This window comes from Spermophilus citellus (assembly GCF_964194105.1).
Source record: "Spermophilus citellus genome assembly, chromosome: 9".
Lineage (NCBI taxonomy): Eukaryota > Metazoa > Chordata > Mammalia > Rodentia > Sciuridae > Spermophilus > Spermophilus citellus.
Genome location: NC_138191.1, coordinates 139026696 through 139047632, shown reverse-complemented (window position 1 = coordinate 139047632; position 20937 = coordinate 139026696). Strand labels below are relative to the sequence as shown.

Sequence of the window (20937 nt, the reverse complement as noted above, 5' to 3'; positions counted from 1 at the left end):
CCCCCAGGCTGTGAAGGGTCCAGCCATTTGCTGCTCTGCTGGCCTGGAGGCTTTCCCTGCCCCCACTCCAGGAGAAAGATTCCAGGCCACTAGAAGGAGTCGCAGGCTGGCCAGAATGGGGGCAATCCTAGGATGCAGTAGGAATGATGGGGGAAGGCATGTGTCAAGCCCCTTGTGACCTGGGACTCTCCCATCTGCCTGGTGGTGGTCATCCCAGGCCCTGGACCAACACAAAGAAAGACCTCACTACTGCCTGGAAGACCCAGAAGTTGGACAGAAGTTCCCAGTATAGCCTAGGCCAAGTGTCCTGGCCCCTGTAACTTCAGCTTTGATGGGTAGGACTAGCAGGATTCTGCCATCCTGGGCACCACCTTCCCATCACCTGGAGGCAGGCCTCTCCCTTCAGGCCTTAGTTTCCCCAGAGGTAACCTGAAGAAACAGGCAGGATGGCCTTGGATGATCTGACCCTGAAAGGTCTCTGCTGGTGCCCAAGGAAAGAGGAAACCAGTCCCTGCCTTGAGAGCCCCATAGGCCGGACACAAACAGCTGTGGGTTGAGTCAGGGACTGGGGCTGGCTGCCCTCTAGCTCCCAACATTCAGCCCCAGTTGTAGAAGAGGACAGTACCCAGAGGCCTGAGGCTGATGCCGACACTGGGGCCCCACTGGGTGAGTGTGTGGCCAGAGCCTGAGCCCCTGCAGGAAGGGCTTGTCCAGTGACAGTGTAGGCACTAGTAGGGCCACAGGCTACTAGGCTGGAAGAGAGGAGCACCTCCCCAAGCCAGCATTCCCACATACCTTGGCACTGTGGGATCCTTGAGGGCGACTGCCACCCTTTCCTGCTCCCACTATAATTTTTTTTTTTGTACCAGGGATTGAACACAGGGCCAAGGGGCACTTAAACAGTGAAACAAATCCCACCGCCCTTTTTTGTTATTTTTTTAGACAAGGTCTCCCTAAATTGCTTAGAGCCTTGCTAAGTTGCTGAGGCTGGTTTTGAACTTGCGATCTTCCTGCCTCAGCCTCCTGACCTACTGGGATTATAGGCATGTACCACTGTGCCCAGCTCTGCCCCCACTAATCTGAGGGCACTAGAGGAGGGGCCGTGGTAGCAATTCAGGTCTGTGCATACTTTCTCCCCTCACCTATACCCCATGCTTGTGTCCATCTCCTGCACTCCATCCAGTGTCAGACCTGCATCCTGGTGAAGCCTTCCTATCCACTCCAGGTCTGCTCCTCAGAGGACTGGACGAACGTGGTCCCCTCTGTCCTCATGTGCTTCCCTCCCCACTGTCCAAATAAACAGAAGAACTGAGACCCCTTCACTGTCAGGAGTAAGCAGCAGAACTGGATCCAATGTCCCCTTTCCAGGACACTTGCTCCTAAGAGGACCCAGACCTTCCACTGGCAGGGATGGACATAACTGAGGTACTTCAAGGAGAGTAAGAACACTTGTTTAGGGGTTCCTGGGAGGACTGATGGACACTTTTGTAGACATACCTGGGCCAAGTCTAAAAGTCAAATGTGGCCTTTATTGTGATGTGGCAAAACCCCCAACAAGACCAAATGTGGCAGCACACAGAATTGTCGTCACCCCCAACTCTGTCCTCAGTCAAAACAAAAACCAGATGTGGCCCCAGCCCCAGACTCCAGCCAGGGAGGGGCATTGGTCAAGGTCATCGTAAGGAGCCCAGTGACTGTCAAGTGGGCTATGGAAAAAAGGGAGAGAAAGCCGGATAAAGGGTCAAAAGCAGAGGCAGAGCCAAGGGGTATCCCCATTGGCCCAAAGCAGCACAGAGGGCCTGGAGTCCTCAGTCCAAGCACAGATCAGGCAGCACCCAGAAGGGATGCTGGGCAGGGCAGTTCAGACAGGCCCTTGGGGGCTCACAGTGGCACAGAGCTCCCCTGAAAAAAAGGGGATGTGCCAGCCTCCCAGCTTCCTAAGCCACCAGGTTCTGACTGAGCGTCTCTGAACATCTTCCCGCCCCTAGCAGGGAGAAGCCAGGAGGGCCTGAAGGTTTGGTGAACATAGAGGATCTTGGCTGTGGCAGAAGTGGGGACAGGGCCACCAGTGGACAAAGGTGGCCAAAGTGTGGTGGCCACTGTGGCAGAGTCCCTAGGAGAATGAGGGTTATTCCTGGAAGAGGGAGTGAGGGCAGCCACTCTGGCCAGTCTGGACCAAGTTCCAGGAAAGCAAGCGGGCCAGCCGCTGGGAAGGAGCCCGGTGAGCATGGCAAGGTCAGGGGACATCCTCCAAGGCAGAGCTGCTGGCCAGCCAGGAGCCCAGGCTCCCTTTATTTGCAGTACTCTTTCCTGAACTCTGGAACCAACAGAAAAGCTGGTGTCAACTCTCTGCCCCATTCCGTGGGAAACTAAGAGCAGACATTCTACAGAACTTCTCAGACTCCTGAGCAGAGATGGTGAGGGTCTTCTACCCGTGGGGCTTGCTGGAGCCCATATTTGGGGTTTTGCCTGGGTCAGCAGAGGGGTGGCAGAAACCTCCCTCCCAGTCAGTGCTCACCTTTGTGCAGGTCAATGCTCTTGGCAGGCAGGGGGCTGTGGGCCAGCTCAGCCCTCTCCTTCAGGATGTTGTTCTTGTAATCTGTGTGGGGGGAGCAGGGTGAGGTCCTCCCAGGGGCGCCCTCCCCTGCCCAGGCCTTTGTGTCCGGCCTACCTAGCTGAATGTCTTCACTCCTGTAAGGAGCCTGGTCCTCTTTGGCCGCAGCAAACTCCGCCAAATTTACATCCTTCCTGGAGAGGCAGCAGGTTAGAGGTGTGGCCGGCCTGGGCGGGGGCGGGGCGGGAGGCGGCACTCACCCTGGGGCCTTTGCCAACTTCTTGTCCGGGTACTCATAGCCTGCCGATGGAGGGAGACGGTGTTGCGGGCAGCCTGCCCCGTCCCCGAGGAAGCCCCCCGCACTTGGGCTCGCCATCCCTGGGGTCGCAGCATCCCTGAGCCCCTGGGTCTGGAATGCTCCTGCCTCACCTCCGCGGCGGCGCTGGCGGGTGGCCAGGACCACAGTGATGAGCAGGAGGATGAAGAGCAGGAGCGTGGCCAGCACGTAGCCCAGTTGCTGGAAGAAGTGGGCCCGGCCCTCGGGGACGATGACGTTGATGACGCTGCGGCCTCGCGCCAGCGTGGGGTCTGCGGGCCAGAGGGAGGCGTCAGGCACAGGCACCAGGGGAGGAAAACTGCCGCCGCCCCCCCCCCCCCGGGGGGCGCCCTCACCTGGGCCGGGGACACTGCCGTGGCCCGAGCCGTTGCCGGGCGAGGCCCGCGGAGGCGGCTCCGCGGCGGGCTCAGTGACCCTCAGGTGGAAGACCCGGCGCTCGTGCAGGCCGCAGTAGTGGTGGTGCAGGTGGCAGGAGTAGGTACCCTCGTCAGCCGGTTCCAGGGGGTCGATGCTCAGCGAGAAGTCCCCGCGGGCGAAGGCGTCGGCGCCCACCGCCACGCGGTCGCGCAGGAAGGGCGGCCCGTAGGCTCGGCGCTCTCCGGACGCGTACAGGTCCAGCAGGCGGTCGGCTCGGTCGTGTGGCACCCCCGGCGGCTGCCGGTCCCAGTGCGCCACCTGCTGTGCCTCCTCCAGGTGCCGGTCGGTCCACACGTGCGCGCGGTTCACGCAGGTCAGCAGCGCGGGCGCGCCGCGCACCGCCGCCAGCACCTCCTTCTCGCCGTCCCAGTACGCGCGTGCGGCTTGGGCTGCGGAGGGGAGGGGACGGTCAGCGTCCGGCGGCGGGAGGGGCGGGGGGCGCGCGCAGGGCACACTCACGGTCGTCGGTGACCTCGAGGCGCACGGCCAGGCTCTCGTAGAGGTGGCAGTAGTGGTGGTGCAGGTTGCAGGTGTACAGCCCCTCGTCGCCCTCCTCCACCGCTGCTCACGGCCCGCAGGGAGAGAACCGCCGGGTGAGTTTTCCCGGCCACGCTCGCGCCCCAGCAGCCGGCCTTCCCCGGGCACCCGGCGGGATTCCATCTCCTTACCGCGGATAAGCAGTGAGAAGTTGCCGTCATGGAAAGCAGAGGGCGATAGTAGGAGGCGGCCCCGGTCGCGCGGCTCATATACGCGCTGCTCCCCAGCCGAGTACATGTCCACAAGTCGGCGTGCTGGGCCTCCAGGTCCACCGCTGAGGTCCCAGTGGACCACACGCTGGCGGTCGTGCAGCCGGTCTTGGGTCCACACCATGCGGGGGCTCTGGCAGCGCAACACGGCCTGGGTACCCGCTGCCCAGCTCACTGCCGACTCAGATACCACCGAGCTGCCAGCTGTTGGAGACCCTGAGGGCCCTGGTGGGGAAAGGAGAGTCAGCAGGCTCGGGCCCAAGAGGACTAGTAGGAGTGGGGCTGGAAAGATGCAAAGAGGACTGGGCCCATGATAGGGGTAGAGCGGTCACTCACCTGAGGACAGGAGGACAGCAAAGCCTGGAAGGAGAGGAAGAGTAAAGCTGGGGAGGGGAGCCCTCAGCCTTGGTACCAGTCACCCCCCAGCCTGTGGTCACCTGGTTTCTGGGCCCCTCCTGACAAGGCTGTTTCCATGATGCCCACGGAACTGTGGTGAGGGTAAAGCGGGAGAAGTGGGGACACGGGGTGGGGCTCCTGCAGCTGGACACGGGCAGTCCCCTCACACAGATCCTCTACCCTCACTGCCACCCTGCCTGGGTGTAAGCCAGGATTTGGCCCTTTGATGGCTGGCTCTGGGGTGTGGGCTTGTCATCCAGGCCATTCTTAGGTGGCCATTACTACATCACTGTATGGAGTCCACCCAAACTCCTCAGCCTGAGGCCTGCTCACATCCTCATGTGGAAGGGCCACACTGCTTGAGCCCTCAAGGATTCTGAGACCTTAGACCACAGGGGTCGCTGCCTACCACCAGGACTCAGTGGGGCCCTGATAGCCTTCTCCAAGGTCAGGAGCCTGAAGCCAGAGGAGTGGACATAGGGAAGGCACCCCCATCTACCACCCCACAGGACCAAGTTCCTACTGCAGAGAAGTGGCCGAGTGCCCAGAGCTTCAGAGAGGAATGTGCAGGGTCAGCAGGCCAGCCAGGGCGGGCCCAGGGGCCCTGGCGGGGGCTGGGACAGACCCTGCAAGCCCAGGGTTCTCAGGCACCCCTTCAGACCCCCTCTGCTTCTCCGTGGAAGTGCATTCCTGAGGGGCTGGACCTGGAGCCCCACGGTGAGTTGGGTTTGGGAGGATCTGTGGAGGCACCTTGGCCACAGTCTCCTGCCCTTCTGGGCTCCAGCCTCCCCACGACCCACAGGCAGGACTGTCAGAGGTCTGTCTGGATCCTCAGGCCCTCAGGTGAAGGATCTTTGTGAGGCCCCCCACCCTAGCCCCTTCCCTGCAGGGACGCCTCACCCCTCCCAGCCCAAGCTCAGACAGGCAGCTCTGCCCAAGCTTGAGTTAGCCCAGAGTCCTGGGCGCTGGCACCCCAGCCCCAGCCTCCCTACTCACTCTCCAGGAGCAGGAGTTTCCACAGCAGGGCGCCGGACGGCAGCTCCATGGCGCCAGCCCAGCCCCTCTGGCTTTGTCTCCCTCCAGCCTAACTCTTCAGAAAAACAGCCGACCACCTCCCCCCGCCTAGCCCCCGCCGTGACATCACGGAGCCCGGGGCCGGCGGTCTGTGCCCCGCCCACTCCCGCTGCTCCAGCCCCTTGGCCTCCCCATCCTTGGCTGGCCTGGTGGGGAGGGGCTGCCTTGCAGCCAACCTGCCCTGCAGGGTGGAGTGGAGCCCGGGCTGGACACTCACTGGCCAGCATAGGGAGGGGTAGTACCCAGTCCTTGTGGGGGTCACAGAGCCTGAGGTCGGACCCCTGAGGCCATGTGGGTATCAGTGACATCTGGGACTTCCTGGTGGGGGCTCCTGTGTCCCCCAACTTCTGGCGTCCCCCACAAGAGCTGCCTCCCACCTACTGGCCTCTGTGCCAGATGGCCCTTTGCCTCTGCCTCTTAGCTGAGGAGGACCTTGGCACCCTTCCAGGGACCCTGGTGGGCTCTCTGGGAACAGCATTATGGGCACTGCAGCGCAGTCCTCTTTAGGACCCAGAGGAGCCAACCAGGGAGGCAGGGTAGCGCCCCTGGCCTTGAGGCCAGAGAGGTGGTCGACCTGGACAGAGCCTCGTGACCCTGAAGTCAGACCCCCACCCAGGGGAGCCAGGGCGTAGGACCCCCAACCACTCACCACTGAAGGAAAGGCACAAATTTGAAGCTCTGGGAAAACTTACAAAGTCACATAAACAGATGTAAAATAACAGAGCAGGCACTGCGCACCAAACCCACTCCTGCTTGTTAAGCAAACCTCAAGACAAAAAGAAAAAAAGAAGATTCTGAACAACCACAGAACCCCTCCATGCAGCCGCAGCCCATTTGGATGGGCTCCTCACAGGCCCCAAGCCCTGGGGCAGGATTCTGAACCCTGCCTTGGTTCTCAAGTCTTCAGACAGGGCTTCTACCCCTGGGGCTGCTGCACCGGAGGGGACAAGTGGGGACAGAGGGCCACCAGGACCTGAGGGTCCTGGCTTCTCTGGGCTGGGTGGGGCCCATTTCCCACCCCAGAATCCATGTGGGAACTCGACCCCAGGCTCCTCCCTGCCTTCATTCTGGAAAAACAAGCCCCGCCCGCCCGGCGGTCCTTCAGCCTGGCCTCCCCTCTGTTTGTCTAACTGGTTTCCATTAGTGCTCAGACCTCTGTGGACATCTCACCACACACCCTGGGAGCAGGGCCTCGGCTGCCTGTTTCTCCCATCCCACCTGTCCCAGGCTGTCCTTCACTCACATTCTCTGATCCCACAGAAAGAGAAGGTCTAGGCCACAGGCAGATGGCTGGACTCTGGGGCCTGGGAGGGACCCTGGCTACAGTGGTAGTCTGGGGGGAGTTAAAAGGAGCCTAGAGGCACTGGGTCTACTCCTCTGCTCAGACCAGGTCACCCTAAGTAGCCACAGGGCCTTCTCCCTCCCTGTGGGTCCCCTGGCCTCAAGTCCTGCTGAAATTTGGGAGGCCCTAAAAAAGTGCAGAAGCCAGAGCAGGTCATGAGCCACCCTGCCCTTTGAGAGGCTTCAGGCCAGGGGGTCAAGGGAGCAGTCAGGCCCACTGCTCCCTCCCATCCCTAACAGGAAATGGGGGGGGGGGTAGGCTGCCTGGGCTGCGGACCAGCGCCTGCTCCCCCCCCACAGCTGAGGGCCTGGGACCCTCCTGCTCCTTCCTGGGCTAGGCTGTGGAGCCCCTGCCAGCCCCTGGGCCGCCTCCCATGCTGTGGACTCACAGCCCACTCCCCACTGGTGTCTTCATCCCTGCAGGACGAGGGCAGGCCAGGACAAAACAAAACCACTGACCTCACTGTGCTCTGGCCAGGCCTCCAGCGGGACCAGGGCCTGGGCCCAGCACCTCTCCTAGGGGCGTGGCCAGACAAGGGGATTGCCAGCCCACTGGCTCTAGCTGGGATCCAGGATCCGGTGTTGGCTCCTGTTGCTGGTGACTCGGACATTCCAAGCAGCAGGCTCATCGGCACATGGGGAAGAAAAGCCACAGGCACAGAGACAGCCAGACCCGATTGTGCACACAGCTGTGCACACGCTATCACGCTCACTCTCAGGTTTGGAGTGGTTTGGGTATTGGGAATGGGAACCACCGAGGCTCTACCACTGGGCCACATCTCCAGCTGTTTGACTTCCTTTGCTGACGGGGTCTCACTAGGTTGCCATCCTCCTGCCCCAGCCTCCTGAGTAGCCCGTGGTACTCACTCACACGCTCACACAGTCACCCCACACCATCACCCCACACACACAGTCACACTCACACACACTCACATATGACTCACATACACTCTGCCTCAGTCGGTCCACAGGAACAGTGAGACCAGACGCACACACAGACAAAGGGGCCCCCTACACACTGCTGCTCCTCCACAAGGGTCCACGCTGGGCTGATTGTGGCTCTGTGGTAAAGTGTGTGCCCAGCCTGCTCGAGGTCCTGGGTTCCATCCCCAGCACTGCAAAATCAACAAAACAACCAAAAAAGGTAGCTTCTTTTAAAAAACTGCACATGGGTTCTTTATTCAGCAAGCACTTACTAGGCATCAACTGCATGCCAGGCCTGCACCAGGCACCATCCAGCACTGCAGAACGCTCAGGCCTGCCCTGCTGGCAACCTCACGCTGGTTTCTTCAGATCATTCTGGGTTTTGTTTTGTTTGTTTCTGTTTTTTTGATACCTAGGATTCAACCCAGGGGCACTTAGCCACTGAGCCACATCCCCAGCCCTTTTTTATATTTTATTTAGAGACAGTGTCTCGCTGAGTTACTCAGGGCCTCACTAAATTGCTGAGGCTGGCTTTGGACTTGTGATCCTCCTGCCTCAGCCTCCTAAGTCACTAGGATTATAGATTGCACCACCACACCCAGCTCCCCAGCCATTTTTTATTACTTATTTATTTATTTTTAAAAATAACTTTATTTTGTTTATTTGTTTTTATATGGTGCTGAGGATCAAACCCAGTGCCTCACATGTGCAAGGCAAGCGCTCTGCCACTGAGCCCAAATCCCCTCCCCCATATTTTTAAAAAATCTCTTTAGCTGGGTGCGGTGGCACATGCCTGTAATCCCAATGACTCCCAATGACTGAGGCAGGAGGGTTAGGAGTTCAAAGGCAGCCTTGGCAACAGCAAAGCCCTAAGGAACTCAGTGAGACCCTGTCTCTAAATAAAATACTATAAAGGATTGGGGATGTGGCTCAGTGGTTGAGTGCCCCTGAGTTCAATCCCTGGTACCAAAAAAATACACACACACACACACACACACACAAATATATATATGTATATACATACATACACACAGACACATACATATATACACACATTTTTAGTCATAAATGAATACAATACCTTTATTTTGTGTGTGGTGCTGAGGATTGAACCTAATGCCTTACATGTGGGAAGCAAGCACTCTACCACTGAGCCACAACCACAGCCCCTGTATTTTTATTTTGAACAGGGTCTCACTGAATTGCTTAGGGGCTCATTAAGTTGCTGAAACTGGCTTTGAACTTGTGATCTTCCTGCCTCAGCCTCTCTAGTCATTGGGATTACAGGTGTGCACAACTGTGCCTGGCCCTGCTGATCATTCTGTGCACTGAGCGAGTACCAAACAAGCAAGTATCAAACAAGGTAGACAGACACTTGCTTGGCTGGACTGGCCAAGGATGGGCTCCAAGGGCTGAACAGGGGGATCGAGGAGGTGGTCTCCTGTATGGCAGGGCAGCAAAGGAGGCCTGGGCTGGGTCTGCACAGGAAGGGAACACGGAGCTGGTGGGTGAACCTGTCAGGGAGTATGTGGACACAGAGGTAAAGGGCTCCACAGTCCACAGTGGGCAGAACTAAGAAGGTACCCAGGATTCCTGGCCCCTGGGGCCTGTGTCCATCCAGCCCCTCCCTGTGAACGTGGGTCAGATAGATCACATCTCGGCTGGTCAGTGGGGACCCTGATCTGACTAAGGAGAGTGTCCCTGTCCTGGCAGCCAACACAGCCAACTCTGGCTGAGAGCAGCAGGAGCCCGAGGAGTGGCCGGCATCCGCAGAGGGTGGCCCTCGGGAGCCAAGGGAAGACTGGACCTCAACCCCACGGCTGCCAGAAACCAGACTTTTCAGTGGCCTCCTCAGGGACAGCCCGGCAGAGAGACAGGCCCTGGCTGTGGGAGCTGTGTGTGATGTCCGGCGGCAGCAGAGCACCAACCTTGCTCCTGGAAGGAGAGCCGGGCTGGGGTCATGAAGGCCAAAGTCCTGTCCACGAGGAGGAAGCTTCCCCAGGCCCACCCTGCTTGGTCTCCAATTTGGGACTGGCTACTGACAGAGGGGCCCAGTGGGTCAGGAAGGCCAGCCTTTCCTTCCTGAAGCTGGAGCTAGGCAGCTCTAGAGAGCCGAGTGGGAGGCCAAGCCACAGTCCTCTTGCCTCAGTCCCCCAGGTGGGTGGGACTGTAGGTGTGCTCTGGGTCTGATTGTTTTTTTTTTTAATTTTGTTTTTTTTTTTGCTGTTATTGTTTTTTGTCTATTTATTTATTTTTAATTTTTTATACTTTTATTTATTTATTTTTTCAATGTGGTGCTGAGGATCAAACCCAGGGCCTCGCACATGCGAGGTGAGCACACTACCACTGAGCCACAACCCCAGCCCTTGTTTGTTTGTTTATTTTTTGTACCAGGGATGAACCCAGGGGTGCTCAATCACTAAGCCACTCCCTAGCCACTCCCCCACCTTTTTTAAAAATTTTGAAACCAGTTCTTGCTAAGTCGATTAGGACCTCCCTAAGTTGTTGAGGCTGGCTTTGAACTGGCGAGCCTCCTGCCTCAGCCCCTAAGCCACTGGGATTACAAGTTTGTGCCACCCTTCATGGCTCCGTTTATTTGATTTTGTTTTGCTTTGTTTGAGCTGTGTTCTTCTTGTTACTTTAAAAATAATTATGCTGGGCTGGGATTGTGGCTTAGCGGTAGAGCACTTGCCTAGCACTCTCCTAGCACGGGTGGGACCCGGCTTCGATCCTCAGCACCACATCAAAATAAAGGCATCGTGTTGTGTCCATCTACACCTAAAAAATAAATAAATATTTATTTTTTTTAAAAAGAGAGAGTGAGAAAGGAGAGAGAGAGAATTTTTAATATTCATTTTCAGTTCTCGGCGGACACAACATCCTTGTTGGTATGTGGTGCTGAGGATGGAACCCGGGCTGCACGCATGCCAGGCGAGCGCGCCATCGCTTGAGCCACATCCCCAGCCCCAAAAAATAAATATTTTAAAAATATTAATTATTATTATGCTTTTTCATACAGAGGATTGAACCCAGGGATGCTTTACCACTGAGCCACAGGCTTTACCACCCAGCCCTGAGATCATAGATGTGCTCATGTCTGTTCTGATTGTCACCAAACCACAGGAGCATTTAGACACAGAGATAAAGCCAGCATGAGAGTTGTGGGTGGCCTCAGCACCTGAGCAAGCATGTCCATGCCTGCCTGAGGAGTTAGCTGCTGGACGCAGTCATGGGGTGTGGCTCTGAGCCTCGGCTCAGGACAGCTGAGCAGTCCTTCCTATCTCATTCCCTGTGGCAGGGGCTTCGTAACAGGGGAGCTCTCCAAGTTGTGGGGTAGTGGTTAGCAGATGGCAGAACCCTCCCGTTATGTCTGCAGACCACCTCACCTACACAGCCAGGCAGGTGGTTTTGGTATAGCTGGGGTCGCATGGGGGCCCCCACAGACAGGCGAGGCGTAGAGACATGCCATTTTGCATATTGGAAACTGGGTTCCAGTTTTGGCAAAATCAGAAGGCACTGTTGGGGAGACATACCAGTCAGTGTCACCCTCACGCAGGGAAGGAGGGCCACTGTCATGGTTCTAACGTGCCAATATTTAAAACCAGCACGGCAGTGAAGGATCCGGGAATCCCTTCCTGGGGGAGTCGCCCGTGGCTGGGGGGGGTCTGGGGGCCTCAGGGTGGAGGAAAGCACCTCTGGGCTCAGAAGAAGAACCTGTGCTTTCAGGACGGGCTTTCTTTTCTATTATGTGTGCATACTGTTCCTAGTTGAACAGTAGTAGCATGCCTTCCTTAGAATGTGTTTGTGTTTACGTGAATGCTCATGTCAGATAACAAATCTAAACCTTTGGTTTTAGTCTTAACCACATTAAAGTCTATATACCTCAGCTGGATATGGTGGCACACCATATCTAGACCCAGCAACTCTGGAGGTTGAGGCAGGAGGATAGCAAGTTCAAAGCCGGCCTCAGCAACGCAGACCCCTTCTCAAAAAATAAAAAATAAAAAGGGCTGTGGATATTGCTCAGTGGTAAAGCACCCATGGGTTCAATCTCCAGTAACCGCTCCTCCAAAAAAGAAATTGACAAGACAACCTGTATGTATCCGACTCACATCACTATACAAGTTGACGGTAAAACAAGCACTCTTTAAATAGTGACCTACTCTTTCTGTAATCTTTTGTGGATTTTAGCATCTTTAGAAGTTATTCAGATGTTTCCTATGAACTTCACCACAAGACAAGCCTTGTTAACACCTCGAGGCTGACAACACTGTGGCAGGTGTGAGCAGAGCTGACGGGCCATGTCACCAATGGGCTCCACTGGTCAGACTGCACTGCCCTGGGTGGGAGTGTCTTCACGGGTCTCCCTCTTTCCCAGCCAGCCGTAGACAGAACTGCTAGGATGGCATATGGAGCCTCGCACCTGGGCCCCAGCTGAAGGGTGCGCCTGGTCCTCCATATTGTCTTAAGACAAGCCAGGCACATCCTAGACAGGGTGGTGGCACTTCTGTCCTAACTGGTCACCACACCTTCCTCCCGACCCAAGCTGGGGGTCCAGTTGGCTTTGCTGCCACATAGGACCAGACTTCTGTCAGCGAGTCCTCAGGAAGCTGCACACTGCACAACCCTGGACTTCCCTCTTCTGCAGGATGCCTGGGTGGCCCTCACACATGGGCATTTGTTCCAGAACAAAACACCAAGCACTTGTTAAAATGCAAGGAGCTAGATGTCATCCAAGCAACTTGGGAGGCTGAGGCAGGAGGATCAAAAGTTTCAGGCCAGGCTGGGCAATTCAGCAAGACCCTGTCTCAAAAAATTATTAGAAAAGGGGGTGGGTGCAGGGAGGCTGGGGATGTGGCTCAGAGGCAGAACACCCTGGGTTCAATCCCCAGTAACGCACACATATACACAAAGTATTTGAGTCATGAAATAGTGTTGGATTATAACCCAAAGTGTGCAATTATCATCCTCCAGTCCATGCTGATCTGCATGGGGAGTGAGTCAACCAAGCTTGAGCAAGCTTGAGTCCACACACAAGGGACAGGAGGGCCAGACCTGCCTCTGCGGCCAACCACCTGCTGCCACTCGAGACTCTGCCCGTCAGGACTTCTCAAGGACTTGGTGGGGACAGCTTGTCCGTGCTCCCTGTGGTGTTGGCAGGGACGGATCCCAGGACTGGCAGACCCCAGACAGCTTCTCTCCATCGCCGGCCCCCTCTGTCCCTGTGCCCCGTGTCCTACCTTGAGGCCTCCTCTCATGCAGTAGTGTAGGCCTGGCTTCATCCCACGGATGGCACTGCAGGTCCCACAGTGTCTGACAGGTCACAGGCCCAGACTCAAGGGGAGGCAGATGGAGGGGAGCCGCCCGTCACCACCCAGTGCACATGAAGGAGGGGCTGCTGCCCGTCTGAGGAGACAACCCCTGGGGGCACCCACCTGGCAGTGACCTCAAACTGTCTGCAGCACTGTCTGAGGCTCCCAAGGATGACCCTTCATAAAAGATGTCAGGTATTTCAATTTTCCATAATTAAAGAAATACAACCTTAAATATCTTGTGGGGGAAAAAGGTAACTTGCCTGACTTCTTGGACAGACTAGGAAATCCAAGAAAGCAAAATTCATTGAGCTTTCATAAACAGAAGCTAATTCTTCCAGGAGCTGTGATACTGTTACAGTTTTATACATTTTGACAAAGTCAGGGGAAAGACACACAGTTGCTTCACATATAAATTACAAAACCAGACTAATTTGATCAAGGCTTCTTAATCAAAAAGAACTGATTAAAAGAACTACCTGGCAGTGCGCGGTGGTGCACACCTGTGATCCCAGAGATTTGGGAGGCTGACACAGGAGGATCACATTTTTTCTTTCTTTCTTTTTTTCTTGGTACTGGGGATTGAACTCAGGGGCACTTAACCATTGAGCCACCTCCCCAGCCCTTTTTTTTGTATTTTATTTAGAGAAAGAGTCCCTGATTTGCTTAGGACCTTGCTAAATTGCTGAGGCTGGCTTTGGACTCAGGATCCTCCTGCCTCAGCCTCCTGAGCTGCTGGGATTAGAGGCGTGTCATTTACCATGGCACCCAGCCAAGGATCACATTTTCAAGGTCAGCCTCAGCAACTTCACTAGGCCCTGTCTCAAAATAAAAAATAAAAAGGGCTGAAATGTAACTCAGTGGTAAAGCACTTGCCTAATGATTAGGCCCTGAGTTCTATGTTTAGCACCACCATAATAATTAATTAATTAAAATAAAATAATCAAGTTTTGAGTCAAACAGAATCTTAGCAACTCAATCTCTGTATGTAGGGTCCTTGCCTATGATCTGCTAAGAAACAAACGATTCCTGCAGGAACTGAGTGCAGACCTGAGGTGGAAGGGACTCTACTTGATGTGTCCATTACACACTTCCTCAATGAGCCGCCACAGGATGAGCCCTGAGAAAAGGACCACATAGGAAAGGGGACAGCAGGGACGCCTTGAAGAGGCTGAGAGAACACCCTGGCTGTCCCTGGCAGCCCCGCAGTGCAGGAAGGAGGGTTTGAGGAGGGACCCGAAAGTGTAAGAAGTAATGGTGCACGCCTGTGATCCCAGCAGCTTAGAAGGCTGGAGGATCATGAGTTCAAAGCCAGCCTCCGCAATTCAGCGAGGCTCTCAGCAATTCAGCGAGGCTCTCAGCAATTCAGCGAGACCCTGTCTCTAGATAAAAAGGGGATGGGGATGTGGCTTAGTAGTTAAGCACTCCTGGGCTCAATCTCCAGTACCAAGAAGAGAAAAAAGAAAAAAAAATTACCGACATAGCCACACCAAGAGTTCCTGAGCAGCCGTCTCCACTGGATGGTGTCCTCACACAAGCCTGGTGGCACCATATCAAACAGAAGCAACAGAGCCAGCCAGGGTGGGCCACACAGCTTTGGGGCCATAGCCTCTGCCCCCACCCCAACTCTGACTCCCCACGTTGGGGCTCTGCAGCCCATGCTGCGGGCTGCTGCTCCCCTGACAGTGGAACAACTGGATGGGTTTCAAACTCAGCAGATATCTCCAGCCCTAGGCACCCGTTCCAGCACCCTTTCTGGGGGAGCTCAGCGGGCCTTGGCCCAGCCTAGGGAAGTAGCCTTATGCGAAGGACCCACTGCCCTCCCCTAGACCACAGGGAAGGAGGCTGGCTGGAGGTGCAGGCCTTGCTCCACACATCCATGCCTGGCCCAGCACAGGAGCCTCTGAGTGGGGATGCCTTGGCTGGAGGGCCTTGAGCACAAGGAGCCATCACACTGCAGTCAGGCAGGTCTCGGGACCCAGCTCAGTGGACACTCACTGGACACTGGCCATGCAGGCACAGGTGGGGCAGTGGGTGCCTGAGCTCATGCAGATGCCCCATTATTGAGGTGGACGTCAGCTCCCAGCCCAGGGTCCAAGAGATGTCACGTCAGAATGTGCCTGACACCACCCTCGCCAGCCCTGGCCCTGGCTGGAACTCAAGGCCCGAGTGCTGCTAGGAGAGGGGATGAGGACAGTTGATAGCCAGACCAGGCAGCTGGACAGGCTCCACCCTGCTGCACCTAGCCCACCTCTGGCCAGGGATGACAAAAAGGAAGGAGGAGCTGGGAAGCAGGGTTGAGGCCAAATAGGGGAAGAGAAAACCACCTTTTGAAGCCTGAGAGCAGCTGTGGAGATAAAAATAAAATCCCCAAATTGTCTGTTGAGGCAGTGGCCAGGATACAAAGGCTTCCAAGCCACAGGCAGAGAAACCGCTGCAGTCCAGGCCCCACTCAAGGGGGCAGGGTGGAGAGGAGGAGGGGACTAGAGATACGTGGGAGCTCACCCTTGCAGATGCTGACGTCTGAGACTGGTTCTGTGGTGGGCACCCTGTCTCGTAGGTTTGGCAGCATCCCTGGCCTCGGCCCCCATTGTAACCACCGAGAGTGTCTCCAGATGTAGCCCAGGGCTCATTTAAGAACCACTGCCCTGAAGGCCCAGGAGGCAGAGTGGCCTGGAGCCACCTCTGGCCAACACTCCAGGACCTGGGATGGAGGGGCCACCTGGTGTGCTACTCCCACAGGCTACCCCACCAGGCCCCAGAGGCTCAGGCTTCAGACAGCCCACTCTACTCCACACTTCTCCCACAGCAAGGAAGGGTGGGGTGAGCTGCAGGGCAGCTCCTGTGGTAGGGCTGGCAGGAAATACCAGGAGCAGCTGCTTGGCAGCCCTGGGCGCTGGCCAAGAGCACCAGCAGCAGGCAGGAGGACTAACTCCAAAGGGAATCCCCTGCTTCACCCAGGGGAGGCTCCACTGCTGACAACCTGGTCCCAGGACCCCAGCCCCACTAACTGCAGGGGAAATCTAGATCCAGAAAGGTGCCTGTGACCCTGCTGGAAGGCCTGTGGGGCGTTTCCTGCCTGCTGTCCTGGTCCTCAGCCTGGTCCCAGGAAATGCCAGAGATCAGGCTGCTGCCCCCTTGTGGCAACCAGCATAGGCCGCCAAGCTGTGGTCAGCCTACTTACAAAGCCCCTGACAGGCGGTACTGACAGGGACCTGGACATGACCCTCCTTGTCTCTACCTGGCTCCCAGGACCAAGTGGGGTCACCTGTGCAATGTCCCTTCCACTTCGAAGCTCCCACCTCTCCTGAGACCCAATTTGCAGGGACTTAAGCCCAGGTCTCAAAAATGTTTTTTTTCCTTTTAAATATTTTTTTGTTGTTGTAGTCGGACACAAAACCTATTTTTTTAATCAATTTATTTTTATGTGGTGCTGAAGATAAAACCCAGGGCCTCCACATGCTAGGCAAGCACTCTACCACTGAGCCACAACCCCAGCCGCCCCCCTTTTTATATATATATATATATATATATTTATTTATTTTAGTTGTAGATGGACAAATACCTTTGTTTTTATGTGGTGCTGAGGATCAAACCCAGTGCCTCACACATGTGAGGCAAGTGCTCTACCGATGAGCCAAAATCCCAACCCCAATGTTTGTGTTTTTTGGTGGGGAGGGGGGTACTAGAGATTGAACCCAGGGCACTTCACCACTGAGCTACATTCCTACACACTGCCCTTTTAAAAAATTCTGAGACAAGGTCTCAGTAAGTTGCTTAGGGCCTAAATTGCTGAGGTTGGGGCTGGTTCTGTGGTGGGCACCCTGTCTCGTAGGTTTGGCAGCATCCCTGGCCTCCACCCCCAATGTAACCACTGAAGAGTGTCTCCAGATGTGGCCCAGGGCTCACTTAAGAACCTCTGCCCTGAAGGCCCAGGAGGCAGAGTGATCTTCCTGACTCAGCCTCCCAAGTTGCTGGGATTACAGGTGTGCATCACCACACCTGGATTCCCAAACATGTTTCTGTGACCAAAAATCAGGAAGCCCTGAGAGTCCTCACGAGAGGTGTCCTGGCCCTGAAGTGGGCAGCAGACAGAGGCTGCAGTCTATATACAAGTCTGTATCCCTGGCATCCAGGGATCCCTGGCAGGGAGCAAGGCGGATGAGCCCCCACACACTCCTGGTGTGCTAACCAGGCTCCCTGCCTGCAGTCCAGCTTCTCCACAGCTTGATGCATAAGTGCAGGGGTTGGTCCCTCTGGGACAACTCTTGGGGGTGATGTTTTCCCTTTACCTGAGGGAACTGGGAATCATGAGCCCTCTGTCTCAAACTAAGGCTCTGGGCTTCTCCAGCTCTTTGAATAGCATCCCATTCTCACCCCCAGCCCTAAACCTTCCTAACCACTCTCTAGGCCCTCCACCTAATCAGTCCCCACTCCCACCGAGAACCCAGGGAAGTGTCAGAGGATGAGAAATTAGGCAATGGCACCTGGAAGACTGACGGCCATGCCAGTGCCTGCCCCTATGGCTGGATATGGCTATCTCAGCCAAGCAGAAGGGCTCAGAGGACCTAGGAACCTTCAGGGTACCATTCCCATGTCTAGGAAAACCAGGGCCTTTCCTGCCTCCTCAGCAAGCCCCACCCACACCTCCATCCACAAAATATATTCTAGTTACCCCTGTCAACCTGTCCCTCAGCACTTTGCCATCTGTGTGTGCACTGAGTCCCCCAATCCTGGGCTGTACACAGCTGCCTATGGCAGACATTTATTCAGCAAGGTCAGGCAAGACAGTGAGGGCCATGGACAGATAACTGGACCCCTTGGGCCCTGAGACCCTCCAACAAAGAGGCCAGTGGCCCCCATCTTAAGAGAGCCCATGCCAGGCAGAAAAGTCCGGGGCAGCCCAGAACCCCATGACAGGCAGATGTCCAGGACAAGTAGGAACAGTAGAGAAAGGATCCCAGTCTCATTTATTCTTCACATAGATCTTGGGGGTCTGCCAACCCTCGGGGGCCTCCTTCAGGCCAGCTTTCAGCCAGATGCGCTTCAGGTCTCTCTCGAACTTGATCTGCAAGGGTAAAGAAAGTGACCACCAATTGACTTTTGGCAAAGGGACACACTATCAGTCACTCACTCCCCCTAAGCCCAAGAAGGTGCCCTGACACACCTGCTTCCGTTTTAGGCGTCCTTCCCGTACCTTCCGCCGCAGGAACCGTGTCCTCTTGACCAGCTTGCGGTACTTGTGGTGGTTCATCTTTCGCCGGCGGATCTTCAGCACATTTTTGCACTGTATGTGAGGGGCATCCCAGATACCCTCATGCTCCTGCCTAGCCTCCCCCTTCACCTGACTGGGTGGACACTGGTAGTGCTGAGTGGGAGCAGCGGATACTAGAACCCCAGTATCCAGTCTGGGCAAGAGGTAGCGGGCAGTCATCCAGCTCTCCAGAGGACTGATGGCCATCTTCCTGGGGACCAGCAATTCCTCAAGCTCCAACTGGGACCCCTTGCCAGGAAGAGATACAGCCCTACTTTGGCCAGTGGGCTGCAAGGTGTATGGTGGCCGGCAGGCATGGCTGCCCAGCACCCCTGAGACAGGCCACGGCCGACTGCAACCTGCAAGAAACAATGTAGCATAGTTACCATTGGTGAGGTGACACGAGACAGGAGCACTGCAACCACCCAGGCCTGGGCAGCAAGTCCACCCCAGGCCCAGAATGGATGACCTGCACCTTATTCCTGTTCCAAACCCCAATGATGTTCTCACAGGAAGCCTATGGCCACATCCCTACCTCCAGCTGAGGGTGAGCTGGGCCGCTGTGACAAACACGTTCCTAACCCAGGCAAGTATCCCAACCCTCAAGGCTCTTACCTGCCCAGGGAAGAGACCTGACCAGCTGAAAAGTCAGGCGCTGCAGGAACATGGTCTTCCTGTTGGAGGCGGCGTCCCCAGGTGCTCAGGGGAGCTGGAACACAGGCGGCTGCTGGGGTCAAGCGCGAGCCGCGACGGGGCAGGCCGCGCAAACCCGGCTTCCCAGCACTCTGGGTCCCTCTGGCCCGCAACGAGGAGTCGCCTTCACAAGCCGCTGGCCCCTCGGACGTCCAGAATCCAGATCGAATCCCGCCTCCGCCACTCCGGCTAGCCGCCCTCCCTCCCCGAACCTCAGTTCCCGCGGGCACCCAAGCCAACAGCACGGGGCGATCAACGTCCGAACTATCTGCAGGGCCCAGGCCTGGGAGCACAGCCCCGCCGGAGCCTCGCGACCTCAGAGGTTGTGACCCCGGCGGCTCGAACAGACTATTTCACCGCCGCGCTCGGCACTTCCGGTCCGTTGCCAAACCGGCTCCCGGGTGGGTCTAATGCCCAGTTGCCCCTGGCGACCTCCGAGCGCCGGAGTTCGCGGCGGCACAGGCCCCACGGGGCTCAGTAGGCGGAGACTTCCGGTTCGAAGGGCCGCCCCGGAGCATACGTCAGTTCCGCCTCGTCCCAGCGGAAGGAAACGACACTCCGTACGCCGGGGTATCTACAGAGCATGCGCCGCCTCAAGGCGCCTCGGGACTCACCCTGGCTCGGGTTTCCTGCGGCGGGCGCAAGGCTGTGGCGACGGAAATGCTACACTCTGGGCGACGGAAGTGGCTATGGCTGCTTTTGTTCAGGCGGAGCTCCCTCTGGAGTTGGGGACCAGCTGTGGGCGGGACGGGACGAGTGGAACCGGCGGTAACTCGGTCGAAGCTGCCGCCGCCCGGACACTGGGAACCGGGGCCCTTTCTTAACTGGCAGCTCCCGCTGCCCCTAGGGCTTGACAGACTCCTTTTCCTTTGTGCATCTAATGCGTCCGCAAGGAAGCTCCGAAGGAAAAATCAGACCATAAGCCAAAAGCAAGTTCTGCAGGATTGGTTTTGGCTGACACCTTAACGTTGCTCCAGCGCACGGGCTGCCAGGCCGCCACTTCATCTACCTCTACAAAGGCCTGCTGGCTAGCATGGACCCCGCAGTGAACCTGCAGAGGCGGCTGGTGCTGAGGCTGGCCTTGCAGCAGGGACGTCTAGGGATTCTTAGCAGGAAGAGGCCAAGCAGGTCTTCCCCAGGCACCATCCTGGCTAAGGAGCGAGTGGCAGGGAAGATAGGCCAGTAAGGACAGTAACTGCAGGCGCCAGGTCCAGCTCTGTAACTGAGCAACACAGGTTCCTGCCTCCTAGAGGAGTTGCCCAGGACTCCCAAGCAGGAAGATTTTTGACCACGTTTGGGAACCCACCTCTCACCTCAGTCACACAGCATATCCTAGTAACTGGTCTTGTCACAAAGGGCAGGTTGGTGCCCTCAACTCCAGTCCTCACCTTGGTGTGGACTTCTTTCACCTAACCAGGGTCCAGGAAGATGCAGAAAACCAGGTCATCAATGTTAATAACAGTCCAGGCAGGGCAAAAAGAATCGGGGGGTCGGCAACCTTGGCCTCCAAACTTTTGAGGAGTTGGGCTGTAGATAAGAGTACCTCCGGAGAGACAGGGACTAATGGGAGAGACAGTGCAAGAGCTCCAGTCTGAGTCTTGAGGAGGCTGGATGAGGCCAGAGCACCCACTTTCCCCATCTCGGGAACCAGCCAGGCTCTAGCTTTCAGCCAAGCTTGTGAGGGTTCCTGTACCATAGCAGACCCCAGGCCAAACGGGAAGGGGTTCATCTGCAGCAGAGAAGCTAGCTGCTTGGTCACCTTGGCCATGCAGCACATACAGGGCTGGGACATCCTCAGTCACAGGTGATGCTAATGCCTCCCCCACCCCACCCCACAAAATGCCCTTGCCAGATCTGACTGGCTGCTTCCCACAACAGTGGCAGAACAC

At 56.6% G+C, this 20937-nt stretch overlaps 2 protein-coding genes across 7 annotated transcripts; both read right to left on the bottom strand.

The window, feature by feature from the left end:
* Positions 1-1509: 1509 nt before the first annotated feature.
* On the bottom strand, positions 1510-7341 carry MXRA8 (matrix remodeling associated 8). 5 transcript variants are annotated; one of them, XM_081308738.1, is made up of 10 exons: positions 7325-7341; positions 4391-4414; positions 3977-4279; positions 3768-3869; positions 3227-3697; positions 2984-3142; positions 2815-2854; positions 2672-2748; positions 2519-2599; positions 1510-1706 (listed from the first exon to the last, which is right to left on the bottom strand). In XM_081308738.1, exons 3-10 carry the CDS (start codon positions 4176-4178, stop codon positions 1606-1608), a joined length of 1233 nt encoding a protein of 410 aa, XP_081164864.1. In that variant the 5' UTR covers positions 4179-4279; positions 4391-4414; positions 7325-7341; the 3' UTR covers positions 1510-1605. The 5 variants fall into 5 exon arrangements, with proteins under 5 accessions (XP_081164864.1, XP_081164862.1, XP_081164863.1 ...); XM_081308736.1 differs by lacking the exon at positions 7325-7341 and adding an exon at positions 6217-6295; XM_081308737.1 differs by lacking the exon at positions 7325-7341 and adding an exon at positions 6174-6259.
* A 10713-nt stretch (positions 7342-18054) lies between these two features.
* AURKAIP1 (aurora kinase A interacting protein 1) lies at positions 18055-19396 on the bottom strand. Of its 2 annotated transcripts, none has more exons than XM_081305224.1 (3): positions 18971-19396; positions 18269-18714; positions 18055-18169 (listed from the first exon to the last, which is right to left on the bottom strand). In XM_081305224.1, exons 1-3 carry the CDS (start codon positions 19020-19022, stop codon positions 18068-18070), a joined length of 600 nt encoding a protein of 199 aa, XP_081161350.1. In that variant the 5' UTR covers positions 19023-19396; the 3' UTR covers positions 18055-18067. The 2 variants fall into 2 exon arrangements, with proteins under 2 accessions (XP_081161350.1, XP_081161349.1); XM_081305223.1 differs by having other exon boundaries at positions 18299-18714; positions 18971-19187.
* Positions 19397-20937: the final 1541 nt, after the last annotated feature.